This window comes from Schistocerca americana, chromosome 1 (genome assembly GCF_021461395.2).
Source record: "Schistocerca americana isolate TAMUIC-IGC-003095 chromosome 1, iqSchAmer2.1, whole genome shotgun sequence".
Lineage (NCBI taxonomy): Eukaryota > Metazoa > Arthropoda > Insecta > Orthoptera > Acrididae > Schistocerca > Schistocerca americana.
The window spans coordinates 86,824,770-86,849,966 of NC_060119.1; the positions used below are offsets into that span (position 1 = coordinate 86,824,770).

Here is a 25,197-nt window from a genome sequence, read left to right on the forward strand (position 1 = left end):
GTGTATTAACCCTTAGTTGTTTATTCAATATTTTTTTCTTGGCTACCTTCCAGTTGGAAATCCTCCTCCCCGCCCCCCCCCCCTCCCCCTCTGGAGATCCGAATGGCGGACTAATCCAGGATTTTTTACCAGCGGTGAAGCCATAAAGACATTATTTCAGTTACAGGCCACATTATGTGTCTTTAATGCACTGGTTTCCATTTCCTTCTTCATATTCATAACATTGATCATCCCTGATTCTTCCGTCTTTTAGAGTTCTCATCCGAAGAATGCCCTAAACCCTTGTCCACTGCTCCGGCGTCTCATTCTTGATGCCGGAAGTTGATTTTTACTCAGCATCTTAGCAGTGTCTGGTATCGAACGTGGAAACTAGGACGTTTTTGATTGCTAGTCAGATACGCTACGCCTACAACACAGATATCCTAGAATTCGCCGTCAGTGCGCACAGTGTAAAAACAACACAGCCAAACTATGACGCACTGCCATTGCAGTTGGTGGAAAGTGTATTGTATACAGTCACATTCTTTCCACTCCAGATTTCACTTTACCTAATTAATTATGGAGTGCATGTAAAGATCGATTGTCACTGCCGTCACGGAACAGAAAGTCGAAACATTACACAATGCATTTCAAATGGCGGCATTCACGCTGGTCATCAACGGAATGTAACGACTCCGTGCAGGATTCTTGGTAAGAAAGTTCTGACGTTGGCATGCTTCCGGCGACGCTGGCGTCCTCTGCTAACGTTGCAAGTTAGTCTATTCCACCTGCGCTTACTCACATTGCAGTAGTGTATTTTGTATTTTTTGTCTTCCTTATCTTCTGAGAAGCTTGCATGAGAACCTTGATATTTTTCCTATCAATGATCTTCCAGAAAAGGAGCCACATAATTATCTAACAGTGAAAATTATTTAGATTCTACTGCCGGCCGGGGTGGCCGAGCGGTTCTAGGCTCTACAGCCTGGAACCGCGCGACCGCTACGGTCGCAGGTTCGAATCCTGCCTCGGGCATGGATGTGTGTGACGTCCTTAGGTTAGTTAGGTTTAAGTAGTTCTAAGTTCTAGGGGACTGATGACCTTAGAAGTTAAGTCCCATAGTGCTCAGAGCCATTTGAACCATTTAGATTCTACTATAACTGCATAAAGGAAAAGTCTATACTGTGTATCAATGAGAAAGTAGACTGACGCATTATTTTTCATTAAAAAGCATTTTAACAATAATTTTTTCTGTTCACTTGTAGGAGAAAATGACATATTTTACGTTATTTTATGCTTGGGTAGAAAACAGAACATAAATAATAAAGTAAATAGGTGCTATATACTGCCTTTTGAATACTTCTTGATTTATTTACATCTGTATAAACTTACCATTTTATCTTCGTCAAGTACAATCGTTATGAATTGTGTTTTGCACATTAATAAACTTTACTGTATGTGAGGTTCAGATGGCTCTAAGCACTATGGGACATCTGCGGTCATCAGTCCCCTAGACTTAGAACTACTTAAACCGAACTAACCTAAGGACATCACACACATCCATGCCCGAGACAGGATTCGAACCTGCAACCGTAGCTGCAGCACGGTTCTGGACTGAAACGCCTAGAACCGCTCGGTCACAGCGACCGGCTGTATGTGAGGGGTCCATTTGTACGTGGAGTCCGGTTTTGTAATATAATTCATGAAAAATGACCTGAAACGGTTGTCATATGTAGATAAGGTAGTATCTTTGACACCACAGAACCACAGATGTTGTGGCAGAATCGATTGTTAGTAGGAGCGCGCGGAGCACACTCAGTATCTGTGAGAGGACTTAACTACTACCTCTGTCTGAGCACACACCATGAGTTACGCTGCCTCAAGATACAGACACAGTTTCCAACCTAAGCACTTCAGTTATTGTGTTTAACCTTTGAGGTAAGTCTTCCAGTCTTAAATACACTGAGGCTAATATCCAGAACACTCAAACCCCCGCCTCTTCCATTGGTACCTGTTCTCTCGAGTATTGGCCCTCCTCACTTTAGGCGACAATTACAGGTGATTCAAGAATGGAACAAGATCCCAGCCATATCTCAGTCTGTAGATATCTGCCAATAAATAATACGTTGAACTCCTTACACCATCATAGGCTTTAATCTGGGACACGTATTTGGGACCACATTCCACCCACCTGTGACTTGGAAGGACAGTGGAAATCAAAATGGGCACCATTTCAGAACCACAACTACACGGCCCACACAGATCCAACTAGACCACGTTCCGGAATGCATCTGACTCTGAAATCATGGAGCCGCATGGACAGAATCAAATCAAGGCATGCCAGATCGAAAGCTGTGCTATCTAAGTGGAACAAGTGGAAAATGACTGAAAATCTTCAACACGACTATGGCGCTCCAGAAAAGACAGTGCAGCACGTAGTAATGGAGTGTTACCCCAGGAAATTCAGGGAGGTCTTGAAACGATATGCTACCAGCAACAACTAAAGCAACTGAACGGCTGAAGTCACTGGGCTCCGTACTGTAACAGGAAAACGTTGAAAAAATCCGGGTAAGTGCGAATAGGACTCACGCATCAAGGGTTCCGTAAAAATCTTGATTACGTACAGAGTTAGTTCATCTATCCCAGGAATAGAGAATTTCGACGATTATTGCCTGTTATCGATATCGATACCGGCAAGCAATCAAAATATATTACATGAATGGCCGTGTCTTTTGACTACATTGACGTAAAAGCTCAAATGTTTGACACCGCAAAGGGACCGTAGACCTTCGTACGTGACATAAATTTCAGGTTCATGCGTCAAGCCGTCTCTGAGAAAAGGGGGGTCTTAACACAGGGACAGAAAGACTGATGGGTAAAAAATGACAAAAATATTGGTTCATGTGATATAATTACAAATTAACAATTCGTGGATGTTTTCCTTTATAGAAATAATTCAAAAGCCGAGATCGCTTGAATACTGTTTACTGGGTAACCTGTTTCAACACACTTAAGGTGCCATCATCGGATCTGAATGTAGATTAACATTTATAAATCATTTGGATACAACGATACTTGAGGCAGACCAGCTGATGTATCCAAATGGTATATAAATGTTAATCTACATTCAGATCCGATGATGACACTTTTAGTGTGTTGAAACTGGTTATCTAGAAAACAGTATTTGAGCGAGTTTGGCTTTTGAATTATTTCTACAACGGAGTGATCACCCCACTAGACAATATGTGTGTTCCTTTAGCTTTACTGTGAAACCTTGTCTCTTGCCAAATATTATGATTCTAAGCCAAATGGAAGTACCCTTTGATTAGCGAATTTGCGAGTATCAAAATATGTGACATAAATGGCCGTATCTTTTGATTGCAGTGATTTAGAAGGTTAAATTTTTTACACTGCCAAGGGACCGTAGGCATTAATATGTGGTATAAATTTTAGCTCGATACACCTAGCTGTTCCTGCAAAACAGGGTTTTTAACAGTGGGACAGACAGACAGAGAGACAAACAGAGGGGCAAACAAAGTGATTCTATAAGGGTTTCGTTTTTGCTGGGTGAGGTACGGAACGCTAAAATGAAGTGGTAAATAAAAACTAAATTTTAATTAATGTTTAAATAATGTAATCACCATTGACCATTCAGGATCCTTTAAATTTTGTCAGTACTGTATAGTTCTTAGTACATAAATATAATTTATTTGAATGTATATAACTGGTGTAACTTACTACCTCTGTAGACGGCACACGATATATACAGGTGGTCCATTGATCGTGACCGGGCCAAATATCTCACGAAATAAGCATCAAACGAAAAAACTACAAAGAACGAAACCTGTCTAGCTTGAAGGGGGAAACCAGATGGCGCTATGGTTGGCCCGCTAGATGGCGCTGCCATAGGTCGGACGGATATCAACTGCGTTTTTTAAAATAGGAACCCCCATTTTTTATTACATATTCGTGCAGTACGTAAACAAATATGAATGTTTTAGTTGGACCACTTTTTTTGCTTTGTGATAGGCGACGCTGTGATAGTCCCAAACATATGGCTCACAATTTTAGACGAACAGTTGGTAATAGGTAGGTTTTTTTTAAATTAAAATCCAGAACGTAGGTATGTTTCAACATTTTATTTCGGTTGTTCCAATGTGATACATGTACCTATGTGAACTTATCATTTCTGAGAACGCATGCTGTTACAGCGTGATTATCTGTACATACTACATTAATGTTCGTCTAAAATTTTGAGCCATATGTTTGTGACTATTACAGCGCCATCCATCACAAAGTGAAAAAATGGTACGAGTAAAACATTCATATTTCTTTACGTACTACACGAATATGTAATAAAAATGGGGGTTCCTATTTTTAAAAAAGACGCAGTTGATATCCGTTTGACCTATGGTAGCGCCATCTAGCGGGCAAACCACAGCGCCATCTGGTTTCCCGCTTCAAGCTAGACTAGTTTCTTTCTTTGTAGTTTTTTCGTTTGATGCTTATCTAGTGAGATATTTGGCCAAGTCACGATCAATGGACCACCCTGTATAATCATGCAAAATACTGAAAATTAAATTATGGTTGTCCAGCAGCTGGGACCGTGCACCGTTCCAGTTGTACAGCGATACAGGCGTGGGGGCGTACCTCGGCGTTGGTCCAGTTGACGGCGCACGCGCGCACGATTTCCGGGTCGCAGCGGCGCACCAGGTGGGCGGCGGCGTCGGGCAGGTAGGGGTCGACGTCGCACGGCTGGAAGCCGGCGTCCGTCAGGTTGAGCCCCCAGCGCGACGACGCCTCGTCGAAGGCGACGCACGACGCCGCCGCCGCCGACGACAGGTTGGCCTGCTGCTGCAGCAGCCCGCTGCACTCGAGGTGCGCGTTCCACACCACGACGTCCTGCGGGGAACAGGCGGACGCGGGCGTGGTCAGGGCGCGCACCGGGGCAGCTGCCACTGGTTGCCGTGACAGGGCAGATAGTGGCTAGTATTTATAACAGCAATCCTCTTCCGTGCGATACGTAGTGGCTTGCGAATAATGCATGTAAGCGTGGATGAACAGTCTCCCAGAGAATAATGGGACATGGGGACAGGAGAGAGGAGCACTGTGGCAGCTGAATCGAAAGGCTAATGAGCGTGTAAAATGTCAACCTTGTCTTTGGTGTGACTCTTCAAGAAGAACGCCAGTAACGCTCCAACCCAGATTCTTTAAAGAATCGAGTTGCCATATAGAGGGTGTCTCACGTAAGAGTCGTCAGGCGCATCTTATCTGACGTTTCAGCAGATATTTACAATTTCGATATTGCATTGTGTACCTGCAGTCGACCCACATAAATAGTCCTTATCAAGTCATTCATGCGACGTTCAGTGCCGAGGAAACAAAGTGTTTCTTAAAGAGGAATTTTACGTGCCAGATAAGTCTGTAGAGATACTCGCTTTATCGATGTGTATTAACAGGGACAGCAAAACTCGAAAAATAAACACCAGTTCTGCAATGACTGGCAAGGAGAACACGGCAAGTGCAATAACCCGATTTTCCAGAAACTTCGCTCAGTTGAAGAGACAATATAAGCGAATACGTCTCTCTTTTTACGCATAGACACTCGACCGTTTCTGAGAAAAGTTATAGAAGTAATTTAAATGTCTTTTAGCACGTGCTCGGCTCAGACCAATTGGTGGCACAGGGGTTAGCATCGCGACCTGTCAATTTGCGTCCCGTGTTCTGTCCTCATTAGTGTTTTTGCCGGCCGAAGTGGCCGTGCGGTTAAAGGCGCTGCAGTCTGGAACCGCAAGACCGCTACGGTCGCAGGTTCGAATCCTGCCTCGGGCATGGATGTTTGTGATGTCCTTAGGTTAGTTAGGTTTAACTGGTTCTAAGTTCTAGGGGACTAATGACCTCAGCAGTTGAGTCCCATAGTGCTCAGAGCCATTTGAACCATTTTTTAGTGTTTTTATTTACTTTGTTGTTGTTGTTGTTGTTGTTGTGGTCTTCAGTCCTGAGACTGGTTTGATGCAGCTCTCCATGCTACTCTATCCTGTGCAAGCTTCTTCATCTCCCAGTACCTACTGCAACCTACATCCTTCTGAACCTGTTTAGTGTATTCATCTCTTGGTCTCCCTCTACGATTTTTACCCTCCACGCTGCTCTCCAATACTAAGTTGGTGATCCCTTGATGCCTCAGAACATGTCCTACCAACCGATCCCTTCTTCTGGTCAAGTTGTGCCACAAACGACTTCCTGACACTTAAATCTATACTCGATGTTAACAAATTTCTCTTCTTCAGAAATGCTTTCCTTGCCATTGCCAGTCTACATTTTATATCCTCTCTACTTCGACCATCATCAGTTATTTTGCTCCCCAAATAGCAAAACGGTATCCATTCCATTCAACTGCTCTTCCAAGTCCTTTGCTGTCTCTGACAGAATTACAATGTCATCGGCGAACCTCAAAGTTTTTACTTCTTCTCCATGAATTTTAATACCTACTCCGAATTTTTCTTTTGTTTCCTTTACTGCTTGCTCAATATACAGATTGAATAACATCGGGGAGAGGCTACAACCCTGTCTCACTCCTTTCCCAACCACTGCTTCCCTTTCATGCCCCTCGACTCTTATAACTGCCATCTGGTTTCTGTACAAATTGTAAATAGCCTTTCGCTCCTTGTATTTTACCCCTGCCTCCTTCGGAGTTTGAAAGAGAGTATTCCAGTCAACATTGTCAAAAGCTTTCTCTAAGTCTACAAATGCTAGAAACGTAGGTGTATTCCTTTCCTTAATCTTTCTTCTAAGATAAGTCGTAAGGTCAGTATTGCCTCACGTGTTCCAGTATTTCTACGGAATCCAAACTGATCTTCCCCGAGGTCGGCTTCTACTAGTTTTTCCATTCGTCTGTAAAGAATTCGTGTTAGTATTTTGCAGCTGTGGCTTATTAAACTGATTGTTCGGTAATTTTCACATCTGTCAACACCTGCTTTCTTTGGGATTGGAATTATTATATTCTTCTTGAAGTCTGAGGGTATTTCGCCTGTTTCATACATCTTGCTCACCAGATGGTAGAGTTTTGTCAGGACTGGCTCTCCCAAGGCCGTCAGTAGTTCCAATGGAATGTTGTCTACTCCCGGGGCCTTGTTCCGACTCAGGTCTTTCAGTGCTCTGTCAAACTCTTCACGCAGTATCGTATCTCCCATTTCATCTTCATCTACATCGTCTTCCATTTCCATAATATTGTCCTCAAGTACATCGCCCTTGTATAGACCTTCTATATACTCCTTCCACCTTTCTGCTTTCCCTTTTTTGCTTAGAACTGGGTTTCCATCTGAGCTCTTGATGTTCATACAAGTGGTTCTCTTATCTCCAAAGGTCTCTTTAATTTTCCTGTAGGCTGTATCTATCTTACCCCTAGTGAGATAAGCCTCTACATCCTTACATTTGTCCTCTAGCCATCCCTGCTTAGCCATTTTGCATTTCCTGTCGATCTCATTTTTGAGACGTTTGTGTTCCGTTTTGCCTGCTTCATTTACTGCATTTTTATATTTTCTCCTTTCATCAATTAAATTCAATATTTCTCATGTTACCCTAGGATATCTTCCAGCCCTCGTCTTTTTACTTACTTGATCCTCTGCTGCCTTCACTACTTCATCCCTCAAAGCTACCCATTCTTCTTCTACTGTATTTCTTTCCCCCATACCTGTCAATTGTTCCCTTATGCTCTACCTGAAACTCTGTACAACCTCTGGTTCCTTCAGTTTATCCAGGTCCCATCTCCTTAAATTCCCACCTTTTTGCAGTTTCTTCAGTTTTAATCTACAGGTCATAACCAATAGATTGTGGTCAGAGTCCACATCTGCCCCTGGAAATGTCTTACAATTTAAAACCTGGTTCCTAAATCTCTGTTTTACCATTATATAATCTATCTGATACCTTTTAGTATCTCCAGGGTTCTTCCACGTATACAACCTTCTTTCATGATTCTTAAACCAAGTGTTAGCTATGATTAAGTTGTGCTCTGTGCCAAATTCTACCAGGCGGTTTGCTCTTTCATTTCTTAGCCCCAATCCATATTCACCTACTACGTTTCCTTCTCTCCCTTTTCCTACTACCGAATTCCAGTCACCCATGACTATTAAATTTTCGTCACCCTTCACTATCTGAATAATTTCTTTTATTTCATCATACATTTCTTCAATTTCTTCGTCATCTGCAGAGCTAGTTGGCATATAAACTTGTGCTACTGTAGTAAGTGTGGGCTTCGTATCTACCTTGGCCACAATAATGCGTTCACGCTGCTGTTTGTAGTAGCTTACCCGCATTCCTATTTTCCTATTCATTATTAAACCTACTCCTGCATTACCCCTATTTGATTTTGTGTTTATAACCCTGTAGGCACCTGACCAGAAGTCTTGTTCCTCCTGCCACCGAACTTCACTAATTCCTACTATATCTAACTCTAACCTATCCATTTCCCTTTTTAAATTTTCTAACCTACCTGCCCGATTAAGAGATCTGACATTCCACGCTCCGATCCGTAGAACGTCAGTTTTCTTTCTCCTGCTAACGACATCCTCTTGAGTAGTCCCCGCCCGGAGATCCGAATGGGGGACTATTTTACCTCCGGAATATTTTACGCAAGAGGACGCCATCATCATTTAATCATACAGTAAAGCTGCATGCCCTCGGGAAAAATTACGGCCGTAGTTTCCCCTTGCTTTCAGCCGTTCGCAGTACCAGCACAGCAAGGCCGTTTTGGTTATTGTTATAAGGCCAGATCAGTCAATCATCCAGACTGTTGCCCTTGCAACTACTGAAAAGGCTGCTGCCCCTCTTCAGGAACCACACGTTTGTCCGGCCTCTCAACAGATACCCCTCCGTTGTGGTTGCACCTACGGTACAGCTATCTGTATCGCTGAGGCACACAAGCCTCCCCACCAACGGCAAGGTCCGTGGTTCATGGGGGGAGGTTATTTATAGAATTTATAGAATTTATTTATAGAATAAAGTTATTTACTTTATTCTATTTTATTTTTTCATATGTCTATCCATGTCCGTAGATGGTTACTAATGAATGTTTATTATCAAGTTAGGAGATTCAAGAACGTTATATTAATTGTAAAATTACAACTGGGTTTCATAATAGCTGTCATATACACTACTGGCCATTAAAATTGCTACACCACGACGATGACGTGCTACAGAAGCGAAATTTAACAGACAGGAAGAAGATGCTGCGATATGCAAATGATTCGCTTTTCAGAGCATTCACACAAGGTTGGCGCCGGTGGCGACACCTACAACGTCCTGACATGAGGAAAGTTTCCAGCCGATTTCTCATACACAAACAGCAGTTGACCGGCGTTGCTTGGTGAAACGTTGTTGTAATACCTCGTGTAAGGAGAAGAAATGCGTACCATCACGTTTCCGACTTTGATAAAGGTCGGATTGTAACCTATCGCGATTGCGGTTTATCGTATCGCGACATTGCTGCTACCGTTGGTCGAGATCCAATGACTGTTAGCAGAATATGGAATCGGTGGGTTCAGGAGGATAATACGGAACGCCATGCTGAATCCCAACGGCCTCGTATCACTAGCAGTCGAGATGACAGGCATCTTATCCGCATGGCTGTAACGGATCGTGCAGCCACGTCTCGATCACTGAGTCAACAGATGGGGACGTTTGCAAGACAACAACCATCTGCGCGAACAGTTCGACGACGTTTGCAGCAGCATGGACTATCAGCTGGGAGACCGTGGCTGCGGTTACCCTTGGCGCTGCATCACAGACAGGAGCGCCTGCGATGGTGTACTCACCGAGGAACTGGGTGCACGAATGGCAAAACGTCATTTTTTTCGGATGAATCCAGGTTCTGTTTACAGCATCATGATGGTCGCATCCGTGTTTGGCGACATTGTGGTGAACGCACATTGGAATCGTGTATTCGTCATCGCCATAATGGCTCGTCACAATACGCCAGTCACTACTCTTGATGAACTATGATATCGTGTTGAAGTTGCCTGGGCAGCTGTACCTGTTCACGCCATTCAAGTTCTGTTTGACTCAACACCCAGGCGCATCAAAGCCGTTATTACGGCCAGAAGTGGTTGTTCTGGGTAATGATTCTCAGGATCTATGCACCCAAATTGCGTGAAAATGTAATCACATGTCAGTTCTAGTATAATATATTTGTCCAATGAATACCCTTTTATCATCTGCATTTCTTGTTGGTGTAGCAATTTTAATGGCCAGTAGTGTATTTATTATGTAATATACTTGCGTATGGTATTTTCATGCGTTACAGTATTTTTAAATTCTCATGTTGTTATATTTCATTCTTAGTTCTTACATTTTTTTTTTCTAAAGTTTATTCTTCGTGAAGATTTGGTGCACTCCCTTGCACGAGACCTATCACAGAGATATTTTAACATCGAAATTCGGAACAGCGCGAGCATCGCGGCAAGGCAGGTTTACTGCACTGACATGTCTTCGTAAGAATCTCACTCTAGGAACAAACCTCGTTAACACTGCTGAAGATTTCACGCATTGACAATAATTTCGCGACAAACAAAGAGTAACAAATCGCTTTTTTTCTGAAAACTGGCGCATGCAGTTGGTTATGAATGAAGATACGCTACAGGAATATCACCGCAAAAAGTTTCAAACAATTTTTCCATTCATTTATTGTTTTTATTTTTTAATATTCATTCACCAAACATAAAATTAGAGGACGAGAAAGGACAACGCTACTTCATTATACACGAGGAAACATTCATATAGTAATCTTCTATGGGCACGTATAGTTAAATGAAGAACAAAAATAAAAACAATAATTGGATTTCGAACACTGGGCGCAAAACTATGGCACCACATTAGTTGAAGAGTTTTATCGGTAAAAGGCACACGAAATACCTCGAAAATTTTTGAGCGCCGTTTCCTCAGAAACGACGAGTATGTACGGATAAGCCGAGACACGTGTTCGCTTATTCTGGCACCTCTTCCACTGAGCGAAGTTTGTGCTAACTCGAGTTATGGCACTTGCCGTGTTCTCTTTGTCAGTAGCGCTGGTGGAAGCAGTCAGTGCGGACCACGGTAGCGCTGTCGTTGCTAGAGCGCTCGTTATTCATCGTCTTTTACTGTCCCTGTTAACACATACCGATAAAACAATTACCGCACGACGCTGATCTGGGACCGCTCTATCGAATCGGCGCGTGTAATTCCGCTTTATAAATAATTTTGTTTGTAACGGGAAACAAACCGACGGCTTCCGGTGACACACTGGGCATCGCATCAAAGACGTGTTGAGCACTACTTATTTGGGATGACTACAGCTACACAGTGTAAAAACGAAACAGCAAATATCTGCTGAAACACATGAGAAAACGCGACTGACGACTCTTGAGACAGGCACGCTGCATAAAACAGCTTCAAACACCTGATTACAAACGAGTTGATTCGTTAAATAATTGACGATAAGCATGTAGCAATTTTATGAGTGAAAACACAAAACCGCAATTATGTTGGTTTAGTTAGTTCTGCAATATTCACCCATAGACAAATGAAAAATGGGAACTAAATCAAGGCAAATGCAAATGAAACGATTCCAAACTAATTCCAATGAGCTACAAGAAGTTTTTTGTTTTTTTCGCAGTCTGGGCACATATATTCTGTCATAGTTTGTTATAAGTCTCTAGGCGTCCTCATTATCATAAAACACTGGATGAGTATAGTCTGAGTAAGAAAGAAGAGCTATTTTTTTACGCATCTAAATATATGATGTATATATGTCGTACAATAATCTGTTCGGTGGTATATGTTAAAACTCTGTGCAAAATATGTTGTGAAAACAATTATCAGGGGAGAGTGTTGAGCCTTAAGGATAGTGTACGTAGGAACACGCGATATTTACAGTTTGGTGTTAAAATCTAGGGAGGAATTGCAGAATTTCATGGGCGAATGCGTATAGTGACTCCCATAAGCAATTTCCAGCATTTTCTACTGCCTTTGTTGTTGTGCAGCATTTCTAAATATTTTCAATTCTGTTCATTTAAGTGCTGTGTAATGCATTAAAAGTATTTGCATGATTTTATCAATTCCTCAGTTACAGTTTCATGGTGATTAAAATTCTATGTTTTTTTAAAACCAGTTATTCGGCATGTGGGTGATGAAACCATAGTTTGTTGGTCGTGCACCAACGTATACCGTGAAACAGAAGAAAGTCTCCTACTACAGAACATGTGATTTTTAGAAATGAATTCAGTTTCTTTAATGTCTTAACAATTTTATTTGTCTTCAAAATGGAAATCTCAATCACTCTGTAATACCGTCTATTTCTAAATGTAACTTGTGACTGGCCTTTGATGATACTTCTACTTATTTTGATTCCACTTACTAACTATTGGTATGTAGTAGTACAACGGTGAAACATATAGACTACAAAATACAGTTCTGACAAGATCTTCTCGCCTGCGACTTCATTAGAATATTTGCTCCTAGATACATGTACCCTGGAACATTTTTTTTACATTTGGAAAAGCCTTACTTACGCAGAGTAATTTTTGTAATTTCGGAAAAAGGTTGTAACACATAAAAAGTAAATGCCAGATTTTAATGGGGGAATAGTGGAATAGGAGCATATATTAAACTTCTATTACGGAGCTGGCTTCAGGTGAAAGACTGAAAATTGTTCTAAGGTACAACACTCTCCATTAGTAAAAAAGTAATAAATTGAAACGTTATGTTTGTGCTGAAGTTTTACTGCAAGAACAGCGGAAATGCAGTAAGCTATAAAATTTTTTCCTCTGAGGTTCTGTGTGGGAGGAGGGATGGGCAGCGAGAAAGGTTTCGGAATGGCTCGAAATTATGTATAAAGTTTGTCTGAAAACACTAAAGGCACTCTTTACCAAATACTAGATAACGGTTGCCTAGGTAATTCACGAGCAGCTCGCTACGCTGCCTTACTCAAAACGTATACTCGTTTCCAGCTTTAATATTTCACTTATCGTGTTAAAACACTAATGTAAGATTACAACTCATAACGAGTAGATTGTGATAGTATTTTACATATTTAAATTCGGCCAATAATTATACGCAAAACTGAAATTGAAATTTTTGTTGCCCCTGGAAGTTGTTATACAGGTAGCCAGGAACTGGTATTGGGTGGCTGGGTGGCCGGTTAGCAGTTTAGTAATATTGTACATCACACAGTGCACATTTTGCTAAAAATGGTTTCGTATCAAATGATCACCCGAGGGCCTGAAAAATAATTAAAAGAAAAAATTTAAAAATAAAAACTGTCAAATGTTTTATGAAGTGATTTATCTAAACGTAAGAAGTGAAATAGATTAGAGAAACATTTGACGTGCCTTTGAATGTTGCTCGAAATTATGAACAGCAAATGAGGTGCCGATTGAGAACGCGCTTCTATTACTCACAAATAGTCAGGGTGAACCTGGACCTTTGTTCTGTTGCTCGGTGTAGTCACCTCTTAGTCTTCTCAAATTCATCCGATTTTTATAGAGGTCGGATGATAATCACGAAGCATTGTATCCTTGTGCTTTCGACAGCTAAATCTTTAACGTAATTTTTTTAATGGGTAGATATATCACCGCATTATAACTGGTTGCCATATATTTTAGTATGTGTTTTAAGGTAATGAGCATATCTTAATATTGTTCCTAAGTATTTTTCGGATTCGATGATGGTACAATAACCCGGAACTAATTATCATTTGTAATAAAAGTCGCCGCTCTGTGACTGAAATAAAACAAAAATTAAAAAAACTTCACTGACTGACAAAAAAGTTACGCACCTGCAAGGTAAGTCTGATGTGAATGTAATTTATTACACTTATAACTATCAGCTATTCTGTAAACGATTAAAATTGTGATGATCGGTAATCGTCAGATTACACCAATGGCTGGACGCCAAATGAGGCCGAGCTGCTGAATCGCCATATAACGAGTCTGATACAATTCGTCTCTACATCTACATCTACGTGATTACTCTGCTATTCACAATAAAGTGCCTGGCAGAAGGTTCAATGGACCACCTTCATGCTGTCTCTCTACCGTTCCACTCTCGAACGACACGCGGGAAAAACGAGCACTTAAATTTTTCTGTGAGAGCCCTGATTTCTCTTCTTTTGTCGTAATGATCATTTATCCCTACGTAGGTGGGTGCCAACAAAACGTTTTCGCAATCGAAGGAGAAAGCAGTTAACAGTCAACAACACAGAGGATTGTGTTTGGTGACGCGCCGTATCCGTGAGCAATGAATAGCGGAAGGGCGACGCAGCATTTTCGGTGGTACCAAGGGAGATGACGCAAGGTGGCATTGTTTTGGAGAGACACACCCACCTTACTTATAACTTTATGGTATGGGGAGCCACTGAGTGTGATTTTAAACCATAACCGGTATTGATTTAGAAAACCTCTGACATTACAGGTGCATTTTGAAAAGTCGGGAAGCACAGCTCTTAAGTGTCTGAAGAACTTCATAATTTACAACCACGAGTTGCTGTTAAAATTTCTTTCTTGAGCAACAAGTTTGTTTCACAACAGTGACGCCATTGATTTTATATCACCTACTACGACGTTGTAAGCGATTTATGTACCTAATGATGGTCTCTGACTGGAACTGGTTGTTAAATAAAGAAATTTTAACAGCAGATTTTGACGGTAAATCGTGAACTTCTTCAAGTACAACAGTACGTCACAGTCGAGTATCTCATACAACGCTGCGTCCTCATGTTTTACCTCTCATGAGACAGCATCTCGGCACCCAGGGGTAGTTAAGATCCAATTCAACAAGCAGCCGCTTCAGGTGCCAAGCTGAGAAGGGCGCCTGGCGTCCCAAGTGCAATATTTGTTTATAAGATGTATCGTAATTAGTGGAGCAAACTCACACCGGTGAAAGTTACAATAACAGGCGCAAACACGTTCTGCCAAACATAAGTCCATAATCGAGCCGTTTGCGAGATGATTACGAGAATGTGATTATGAGCCAGCACTCACTTGTGTATCATCTATTGTCCTTGTTAGTACAAATTTATTTGAAATTCAAAAAATTTTGATTAAGTTCCCATCTAATTGCACTCATATTTCACACGAGGCCTACCTTAGCAATGCTGAAGCACACAACAGTAAGGGGTAAAAATTATAAAATTTTATTAAAATTCATTCTCACTGCCACAGGCAAACTCAAATCATGCTAGAGACAGAGGGGGAAACAGAAAGCGAGCCAGTATGGTGCACTGGGTCAGGTCGTCGAAACATTACGACACTGTCTGCCGAGTGAAGATATGCATTGTGACAGAAAACCAAACGAAGCGAGACACGCACATTCCTTAACTCGTAAGACATGCTGCAAGAAACTCTCTTCCACAAGAGCACAGAACTAGGGTCCGACACAGCAGTTAACGGTCTGTTATGTGAATATAGCAGAACAGGTAGGACACAAGTGGTCAATACGAACCGAACGGTCATAAACTCACAGCAGCTCCCTTTAAGTACCCCCACACTCCAGCTCTCTTCTTGATTTGATCGTACGGATTTATGGCCTTCACAATACTAATTCTCAATTCCATGATTATGATACTGCAGTGAATCTATGTCCTAGATGCTCCATCAAAGTCTATGAACTAGTTGAAGATGTACCCGAGAGGACGGTCTCCACCTGATGAACGTCCTGCTGCTCGCTGCCTACCATTTACTGATGGAGAAACTGACTGTCTTTCGACAACGCCACATCGCACGGTGCTGCCAGCCTGAACCTTAGTGCAGAAGCCAGCACAAGGGATTTTTGGGGTCCATGTCCCTGTTCAACACTCAGGCGCCTCCGGGTGCTGAAACCCACCAGGGGCAGGAGGGAGATCAACCAACCTCACGACTACCGACACCACCTACGTCGCTTGATGTTCCATCAAGGGTTAGTGTAGAATTCGCAGTGAGAACGAGAGCACTCCAGCAGCCAGCGCAAGTTCACTTCGTACTGTTCAGTGGCCGCCTCTATTCGCCGGCAACTCGCCATGGCGTCGAGATCGATAAATCTCGTCCGGCTGTGGTTGCCAAGCGGTTAAAGGCGCTACAGTCTGAAACCGCGTGACCGCTACGGTCGCAGGTTAGAATCCTGCCTCGGGCATGGATGTGTGTGATGTCCTTAGGTTAGTTAGGTTTAAGTAGTTCTAAGTTCTAGGGGACTGATGACCTTAAAAGTTAAGTCCCATAGTGCTCAGAGCCATTTGAACCATTTTTTTTATAAATCTCGCCTGAGTGTGCAACCGCTGAGCCGGCTGGACAGACGCCAACATGAATGCAACACCAGCTACAGCTGAATGAACAATACCCGAGGCTAATGCAGAATAATGACGACTTGTAAACATTGTGAGTAAATGGTTGAACTCTAATAATGTTTTACTAGCGTCGTTAACGCTTCACAGGTTCCCAACAGCTATTCAGGCTTCAAGCAGAAGTGTCTCGGATCGGCCCCTCCATAGCAAGAAATGAAATACTGCTTCAGCACGTTACGTGTTACAATATACTGCTCATTCACGCCTTTTAAAGGAGATGTTCAATGACTCGTCCTAACATTTGAATGGCATACGCTGACGTCACTGTAGTGAGTTAAGAATTCTTTCAACTACCTCCTGAACACCTTGTAAATCTTCAGAGGATTGTCATTTCACTGCTCCAGTTCTTCAACCATATCAGCGGGAGAGCCGTACACTTCACTTTTCAGACGTTCATAGGTTGTGAAAAACAAGACCATTGAGGTTAGGTGATATTTGAGGCCGAGGTACTGACTGCGCAACCTATCCATCTGGAACCGTACTCACGAATGAGATACCGTCTTACATCAGCTACAGAACGTGCCGGTGCCTCTTCGTTACAGCTGGAGAAAGACAACAACTGTGGTTTATGCACTACGGCGCACCAGCCCATTTTCCACAACTTGTGCGACTATCCTCACTGCAACATTCCATGGACGATGGAATGGTCGAGGGGGCCTGGTTGCATGGCATCTCCATTCAAGGGACCTGAATCTGTTGGATTCTGGCTATGAGGGACTGTTCAAGGCATTGATGCATGCCAAAGTCATCGACAATGTGCAGACGTTACAGGAGCGTGTGACCAATCTATGTGACGCAATCCGAATGAAGCCAGGTGTAACTACTGTTATCTCCCCAGGCTGCTGCCTGTGACACGCCATACAGAAGTGTATTGCGGGTTGCCGCAACTCACGTTCGCTAGCTACGCTACCCTCAGGAGACAGACGGGAACAGTCCGGCGACAGTAGAAACACGCCGAGTTGGTTTAGATCGGCCCTCCAGCAGCTGCTACGACACCACGTGACACCAGCTTCGCCACTAGTGGCTCGATTATCACAGTAAACGGTGCTGCAACCACGGACACCATTTCTCTTTCATGAAATCCTGTGCCGCTGAACGCCGTGCAGGTATCCTTTCGACAGGAGGGTATTCACGCCACCATCCGGCTACTCTACAGCACAGAGTAATCTTTGTCTGTGTCTACAGCCAATTCATACACCGGGATTAACGCCAGTCGCACCTAGCAGCCCATCAATTGGAGTTCGCATCGTAGAGCTGAACGAGGAGCATCGTACTGCAGCGTCCATCATCGGGAATCCCACTGGTCGCTGTTGATCACGGTCTCACGGACTTCGTCCATCCACGAGTAATTAACCCCTCACTGCCGATAACCGCCACACGGACCTCATCCCTTTAAGAACATACCAGCGCAGTAGTACTGACTGAGTTTTCGATCTGATCCAAGTAGTTCGACTCACATTCAAAGAAACTGTGCTAGTGTTTTGTTTTTTAATATTAGACTTAATAATCGTATAATTGTTCTTTGCCGCCTGTGAACATGAATTTTAGCATCCTGTTCCCCTCGATCATTAATAAAAAAATTATGAAGAGCTTGATGAAATGCTTGACGATCAGCTGTACTACTGAAAATTTAAGCATCAACCGGTTTCGGTCTTATACTATCAACGGATATCTGTCCAAAGTTACAAACATAGATAAACATAGTAGAAATATGTTAAAAAATTACAAAGAAGTGTAAACGAACGTGAATACTTACAAGGTTATAAACAGCTCGAGTAAATACTGAGTTTAACGACCCGTCCACATCGAGGTCATTAGAGTAAGTAAATACAGAGTGATTATAATTAAAGTTAAACTTTCAAACCACTGCAGAAATAACACCACTGATCAGAATGACGTCAAATTGCAACGGAATATTATCGGAGAAGGGGGAAAACGTATGGTAGAACAAAACTAAATAGTTACAAAATGTGGCAGTAGATGGCGCTGTGAGCATCATAATTTAGTAGTGGTCGACAACAAATGACAAATGAATCGTACAACAATGCCTAAGGTGTACGTTTGACTTTAAACAAACTGTACTACTCAGTGTGCATGGGTGTACAGGTGTGATACTGTTAGTTACGTACACCCATCCACCACGGCAAGGTCACATCACATCAGATGGGCAAAATCGGTTTTTAATTGTCCTGAGGTCAAAAACCCGCATAAAAAGCATCAATCACATCGGTTTTTAAATGTCCTGAGGCCAAAAACCACATAAAAATCATAAATCCAAATCAAATAGGATTATTAATTTCCGTGTGACTGGTGCAAAACATGTTCAATTTGCTGTCCACCGTTTCCTGCAACAAGTTGAAATCGAGAAACAGCATGTTCCACAACTGGTCAGGTTCAGAATGTGTTGCATAGTGTGTGCCTTCAATGCAGCCAAGTTCGCAGTCCGAACACAGAACACAACATCTTACAGATAGCCCCACAGCTACTAAGGTCAGGTGATCGGGACGGCCAGGCTGTAGGGAAACGCGGGCTGATAATTCTAGCATTTCCGAAATGGCACTTCAGCAGCTGCTTAACTGGATTTGCAATGTGCAGAGGTGCGCCATTTGCAGAGAAATGATCCCATCCACACACCTACGCTGTTGGAGAGCTGGAATGACGTGATTGTCCAGAAGACACTCATAACGCTTACCAGTGACGGTACAGGTAACAGGACCGGAAGCGGCTGTCTCTCCCAAAAAATATGGCCCTATGATAAATGATGCCGTAAAGCCGCACTACACAGTGACCTTTTTAGGATGAAGTGGTACTGGTTGATTTGCGTGTGGATTTTCCGTAGCCCATATTCGACAATTCTGTGTATTGCCTTTTCCTGTCAGATGGACGTGGGCTTCGTCTGTCCACAAAAACTTCCACTGCCGATCATTTCCCTCTTCCATCCGAGCAAGAAATTTTAAAGCAAAGGTCTCTCTTGCTGGCAGGTCAACAAGAAACAACTCGTGCATATGGGTAATTTTGAATGGATAGCAAAGGATGTTTCGTAGGATTTTACGCATCGTGCTCACGGGTATGTCCAGTGTTCGGACAATTCTCGGTGCATTTCACATTTGCACACCACAATTCGTCTCCCCCCGCATTTCTGTGGCCACTGCTTCCACTGACGCCGAATCAGTTCGTTTCCTCCCTCTACCAGGTTGCACACCAAAAGAACACGTCTTTTCGAATTTCCGAATCATTTTCTCCGGACCCGCGGCAGTCATCGGACCAACGCCTTTTTTTCAAAGTGTCCGGAACTTCTGCAGAGCGACATGTGCATAGTGATCATTCTTGTAATACAGTTTTATAAGGAGAGCGCGATCTTGCATTGAGACAGTCATGGCGAATGTCGCAAACGCGAAAGAAGGAAAAGCCGTGTGTGCGACGTGTTTATACCAACTTCAGTGGGTCGTGCGCATGACAGGTGTTTTCATTTGCGTATTCTGACACATGCAGCGCCATCTATCGATCAATTTTCACACTATTTTTTTTCTTCTGCCATACGTTTTCCCTCTTCTCCGACAATATTCAGTTGCAATTTGACGTCATTGAGACCAGTTTTTAAAGTTTAACTTAAATTATAATCACCCTGTACATCTCTTAGTCATTATTTAATAGTGGATGCATCTCAGCAGTTGTAATATGCAATAAATTCCAGTATAGTAAGTTCTATACAGGATATTTAAGGGCGCACTCAATACTGACATCAGTTAATAGTACAGTATAGACACTATTGAGAAGGCTAGAGACGTAAGTACCATCCTGTAGGTCGGAGACATTCACTAAACCTTTTCATGATATGATATAAAATATATCGATTATGAGTTAACAACTGATTGGAGGAGATGTGATTATCTTCGGCCATCTTCTTTGGTAGGTTCTCATTTAAACAGAAAGTCGAAAAAACGAAGTTTCCATTACAATGACAGAGAAACATCTATCCTACAGGAACAAGGTACAAATTTCTGCAACACACAAATGCTAAACAGCAGGATAATCATTGTGTAATATTGCATGAGGTGTATAAAAATGAACATAGTTCGCAAAATAAACGCAATGTAAATAGTATTCATAACATAAAGTAGATTTAAAAATAAAGTGCTTGAAAATGGGTACAAATTGTGAGCTACCTTTTATTTAAATTCTAGTTATATTAATAAACCATTACCATAAGGTAACGACTATGTATGTAACTAAGATGTAAATGAATGGTATCTGACAATTTGCACCTATTTTTATGTGTTTCATTTTTTAACCTATTTTATGCTATGAACATCATTTACATTATGTTTATGTTGCGATTGATGTAGTTTTTACAGATCTCATGTATTATTATGCAACAATTTTGCTACTGTTTACCATGTGCATATTGCAGAAATTTGTACCTTGCTCCTCTAGGATGGATGTTTCTTTATCTTTGTAAGGGCAACTTCGTTTACCACTTTCTGTTTACATGAGAAACCACCAAAAACGCCAAACATAATCACTTCCTTCAATCAGTTTCTAACTCATGATTGATACGCTTTATATAATATCATGAAAAAATTTACTGATGGTCTTCGACCAACTCTTCAGTGTTTGTACCATGTTGGTACATACGTCTGTAGCCTTTCCAGTAGTGTATATACTGCTCTATTAACTGAAGTCACTATTGAGTTCGCCCGTAAATGTCGTGTGTAGAACTTTCTATACTGAAATTTATTACATATTATAACTCCTGAGATGTATCCGCTGTTAGATAACGACATGAGCTAGGTATTTACTCGAAATTGTTTAACGTTGTGAGTATTCACCTTCCTTTTGTTGCTCTTTCTAATTCCTTTATAAATTTCTGTGTACTTTATTTGTCTGTGTTTGTACGTTTGAATAGGTATCCGTTGATGATTGTCTAAGACAGAAACAGCTGATGCCTAAGGTTTTCAATAAAACAGCTAATGGTCAGTCATTTAACGGCTGTTTACAGTCACCTAACAAAAATGTTTAAACTTGAGAAGAAGGGCCGAAGGATGTGGTAACAACATGCAGCCTGCCTATACACGGAGGTGACAAAAATTATTGGATACCTGCTATCCTTCCCCCTGGCGTAGTGCAGCAACTCCATGCGGCATGGACCCAACAAGTCGTTGGAAGTCTCCTGCAGAAATATTGAACCATTATGTCTCTACAGCCGCCCATAACTGCGAAAGTGTTTCTAGTGCAGGACTTAGAGCATGAACTGACCTTTCGACTACGTCCCATAAATGTTCGATGGGATTCATGTCAAGCGATTCGGGTGGCCAAATCATTCGATCGGACTGTACAGAATGTTCAGATCAATGGCAAATAACGGTGGCCCGGTGACATGGCGCATTGTCATCCATAAAAATTCCATCGTTGTTTGAGAAGATGAAGTCTACAGATGGCTCCAAATGATCTCCAAGTAGATATCTACTTCTTGTCAATGATCGGTTCAGTTGAGCCACAGTACCCAGTCCATTCCATGTAAGCAGAGCCCACACAATTATGGAGTCACACTCATCTTGCATAGTGCCTTGTTGACAACTTGGATCCATGGCTTCATGGGGACTGTGCCACAGTCGAACCCTACCAGCAGCTCTTTCCATCTGAAATTGGGACTCATATGACCAGGCCACGGTTTTCGAATCGTCTATAGTCCAAATAATATGGTTACAATCCCAGGAAAGACGCTGCAGGCGATGTCATGCTATTAGCAAAGACAGTCACGTCGGTTGTCTGCCGGCATAGCCCATTAACGCCGAATTTCGCCTCACTGTCATAACAAATACACGTCCGTCATACGTCCCTCATTGGTTTCTGCGGTAATTTCACGCAGTGTTACTTGTGTGTTAGCATTGTCAACTCTACGCAAACGCCACTGTTATCGGTCTTTAAGTTACGGCCGTCGGCCACTGCGTTCGGGAGAGGTAATGCTCAAAAAATTTGGTATTCTGGGCACACTCTTGACGCTTTGCATCTCGGAATATTGAATTTTCTAACCGTTTCCGAAATGGAATGTTCCATACGTCTCGCTCCAACTACCATTCCGCGTTCAGAGTCTGTCAATTCCCGTCGCGTAGCCACAATCACGTCGGAAACCCTGTCACATGAATCAAAAAATGGCTCTGAGCACTATAAGACTGAACATCTGAGGTCATCAGTTCCCTAGAACTTAGAACTACTTAAACCTAACTAACCTAAGGACATTATACACGTCCATGCCCGAGGCAGGATTCGAACCTGCGACCGTAGCGGTCGCGCGGTTCCGGACTGAAGCGCGTAGAACCGCACATGAATCACTACAAGTAAAAGCTCCGCCAACGCACGGCCCTCTAATAGCTTGTGTACTCGATCTACATATGTGTGTACTGCTATCCCAAGACTTTTGGCACCTCAATGTATTTGACGCAGTCGGAATAGAGCCAGGTGAATTTGAAAGTGTGTGTGACTCGCAGTACTGCTTCCCAGGTTGTTGCCTGCTACACACCACCAGCCATACAGGTGTGTATTGCGGGTTGCCAAAGCTCAGGTTCGCTAGCTACGCTGCCCTCAGAGCCCCGACAGTAAAAGTCCCGCAACAGCGGACACGCGCCCGGTTGTTTTCAATGGCTGCCACAATATCGCATGGAGCCAGCCTCGCCGCTAGCGACTTATATAACGCTGTAGGGGCTCAGACAGTGCTTCAGTCTCGGGCACCACTTCTCTTCCATGAAATCACGTGCAACTGAAAGCCATGCTGGTATCCTTCAGACAGGAGGGCGCCGCCTGGCTGCTCTCTACGTCAGTTGACGCTCCTGGCTTTAGCCGGCTATGCCTAGCAGTCCATCAACCGCACCTCACTTCGTCCATCCCACCGTACGGACCACCCTCGAGCACCCGACTGCTCGCTGCCGACCATGGCCTCAGAAACCTCATCTCTGTAAGAAGATTCCGGTGCAAAAGTGACTCAGTCAAGTAGTACGACCCTCGTCCCAAAAAACTGTGCCACTGTATGTTTTCATTACACTTAATCACCTTATCAGTGTTCCTTGCTATTTGGGTACATTAATTGTGGAGTGTTGCTCCCCTCTAAATACAAAACAGTGCGAAGATGGGCTGAAGGATGTACCAGGATGCATGGCAACCACATGAGACACTATCTATGTTGTCTACGCTACGTAACAGACGAATGGAAATGAGAGGACCGATTGGCCCATATTAACAGGTACTGCATTCGGCACATGTCATTTTGGATCCGTGTGCTTTTATAAGCGCCCAGTATGAAAACAACATTACTTGATCCAGCACAGAAGAGGCCCCTTTCACCCACCGAATATATCGATTAGGAGCCTAAAGAACAGGATGAAAGCATAGAGACTGCATCCTAAAATGGTGCAAATACTTTCAGAATGGCGTAACGGGACTAGAAGGGCCGACCCATAAAACATGCGAAATAAAACATGGAAGCAGAAATAGAAGAAGAAGGAGAAGAAGAAGAAGAATTCTTCGAGGGCTATTTGGAAAGAAAGGTCCGATCGGTTACGAAATGGAAACTACTGTGGAGATTCGATGAAGTTATGCTCAGATGTATTGGGCAGTGTCTCCACTACGCCTGTCGACAGTTCTGAGCCCTCAGTGAGCACGAAACGATACTTAGGAAATAGTGTCTCCTGCCAAATACGAGGGTTGGGTGATAGATTTCGCCTCATGTCATGAAATTCCACGTAACATAACTGCCATACGTTTCCTTCTTCATGACAATTCTCGGCCGCACTCTTCAGAGGCGATGAAGATGCTCCTGCAGCGTTTTCGAAGGGAAATGTTTGAACACGTACAATACAGCCCGTAATTGGCTTCCCCTGAGTTTCATCTCTGCTCACATGAACCGCTGGCTATGCAGAAAGGATTTTGGCACAGACAACGACCGTGGCAATATTGGTGGAAAGCACAGGCGGCTGCTTTCTACGACGCGGGTATTGGGAAGTCGGTACAACGCTACGAGGAGTATCTAAGTAGGAGCGGTGACAATGTAGAGAAGTTTTTGGACCATTACCGAATCATTACCATCACCGGTGGCCTTTATTCCTTACGCTAGGAGCACATCGTCTAAAATTAGAAAAAATTTAAGGAGTTTTGGAGTATGTACTATCCACGTTTCAAGACTCGGTCGCTACTCGGCCTTGTGAAAGATGATTTGGGGCTTAGGAAGCCTGGTAGATACAAAATTTCGTGCCAGTATGGTTCAAATGGCTCTTAGCACTATGGGACTTAACTTCTGAGGTCATCAGTCCCATAGAACTTAGAACTACTTAAACCTAACTAACCTGAGGACATCACACACATCCATGTCCGAGGCAGTATTCGAACCTGCGATTGTAGCGGTGCCGCTGTTCCGGACTGTAGAGCCTAGAACCGCTCGGCCACTCCGGCAGGCTTGCCAGTATGGGAAAGCCTATGTCGGTCGTTCGATTCGCACAGTTCACGACAGGTGCATGGAACACAGACGTCGTACGAGGCTACACCAGACGGAGAAGTCGACGGTAGCAGAACATTGCTTAAGGAAGGGACGAAATTTTATGAAACTGTGATAGTTGCCAACACTTTCGGTTTTTGTAACAGTGTTGATAAAGTGGCAAGTGAAATTAAGTTGGCGAATAATTTGATTAACAGAGACAATGGATTTCCTCTTAGTAAGAAGTGGAACCCTGAACTATCCTGCATCAAAGCAGAACGTGCTCCCGTGCTGCTAGTCCGAGTGTTAAAGAATAGACTCTGAGTGCGATATATCGTTGCCGCCGGTGCTCCATAAGGACGGTGCCACTTGCCGAGTCTTGGAAGGCAACAACAATGGGGGCAGCGCACGCGCC

The 25,197-nt window shown here is 42.9% G+C and overlaps 1 protein-coding gene across 1 annotated transcript in view; it reads right to left on the bottom strand.

The window, feature by feature from the left end:
- LOC124598367 overlaps positions 1 to 25,197 on the bottom strand; it is a 110,018-nt gene that overhangs the window by 50,541 nt on the left and 34,280 nt on the right. The window contains exon 4 of the mRNA XM_047135999.1: positions 4,627 to 4,878. Within this exon, the coding sequence (XP_046991955.1) occupies positions 4,627 to 4,878 (252 nt within the window). The remainder of the gene's footprint in view (positions 1 to 4,626; positions 4,879 to 25,197) is intronic.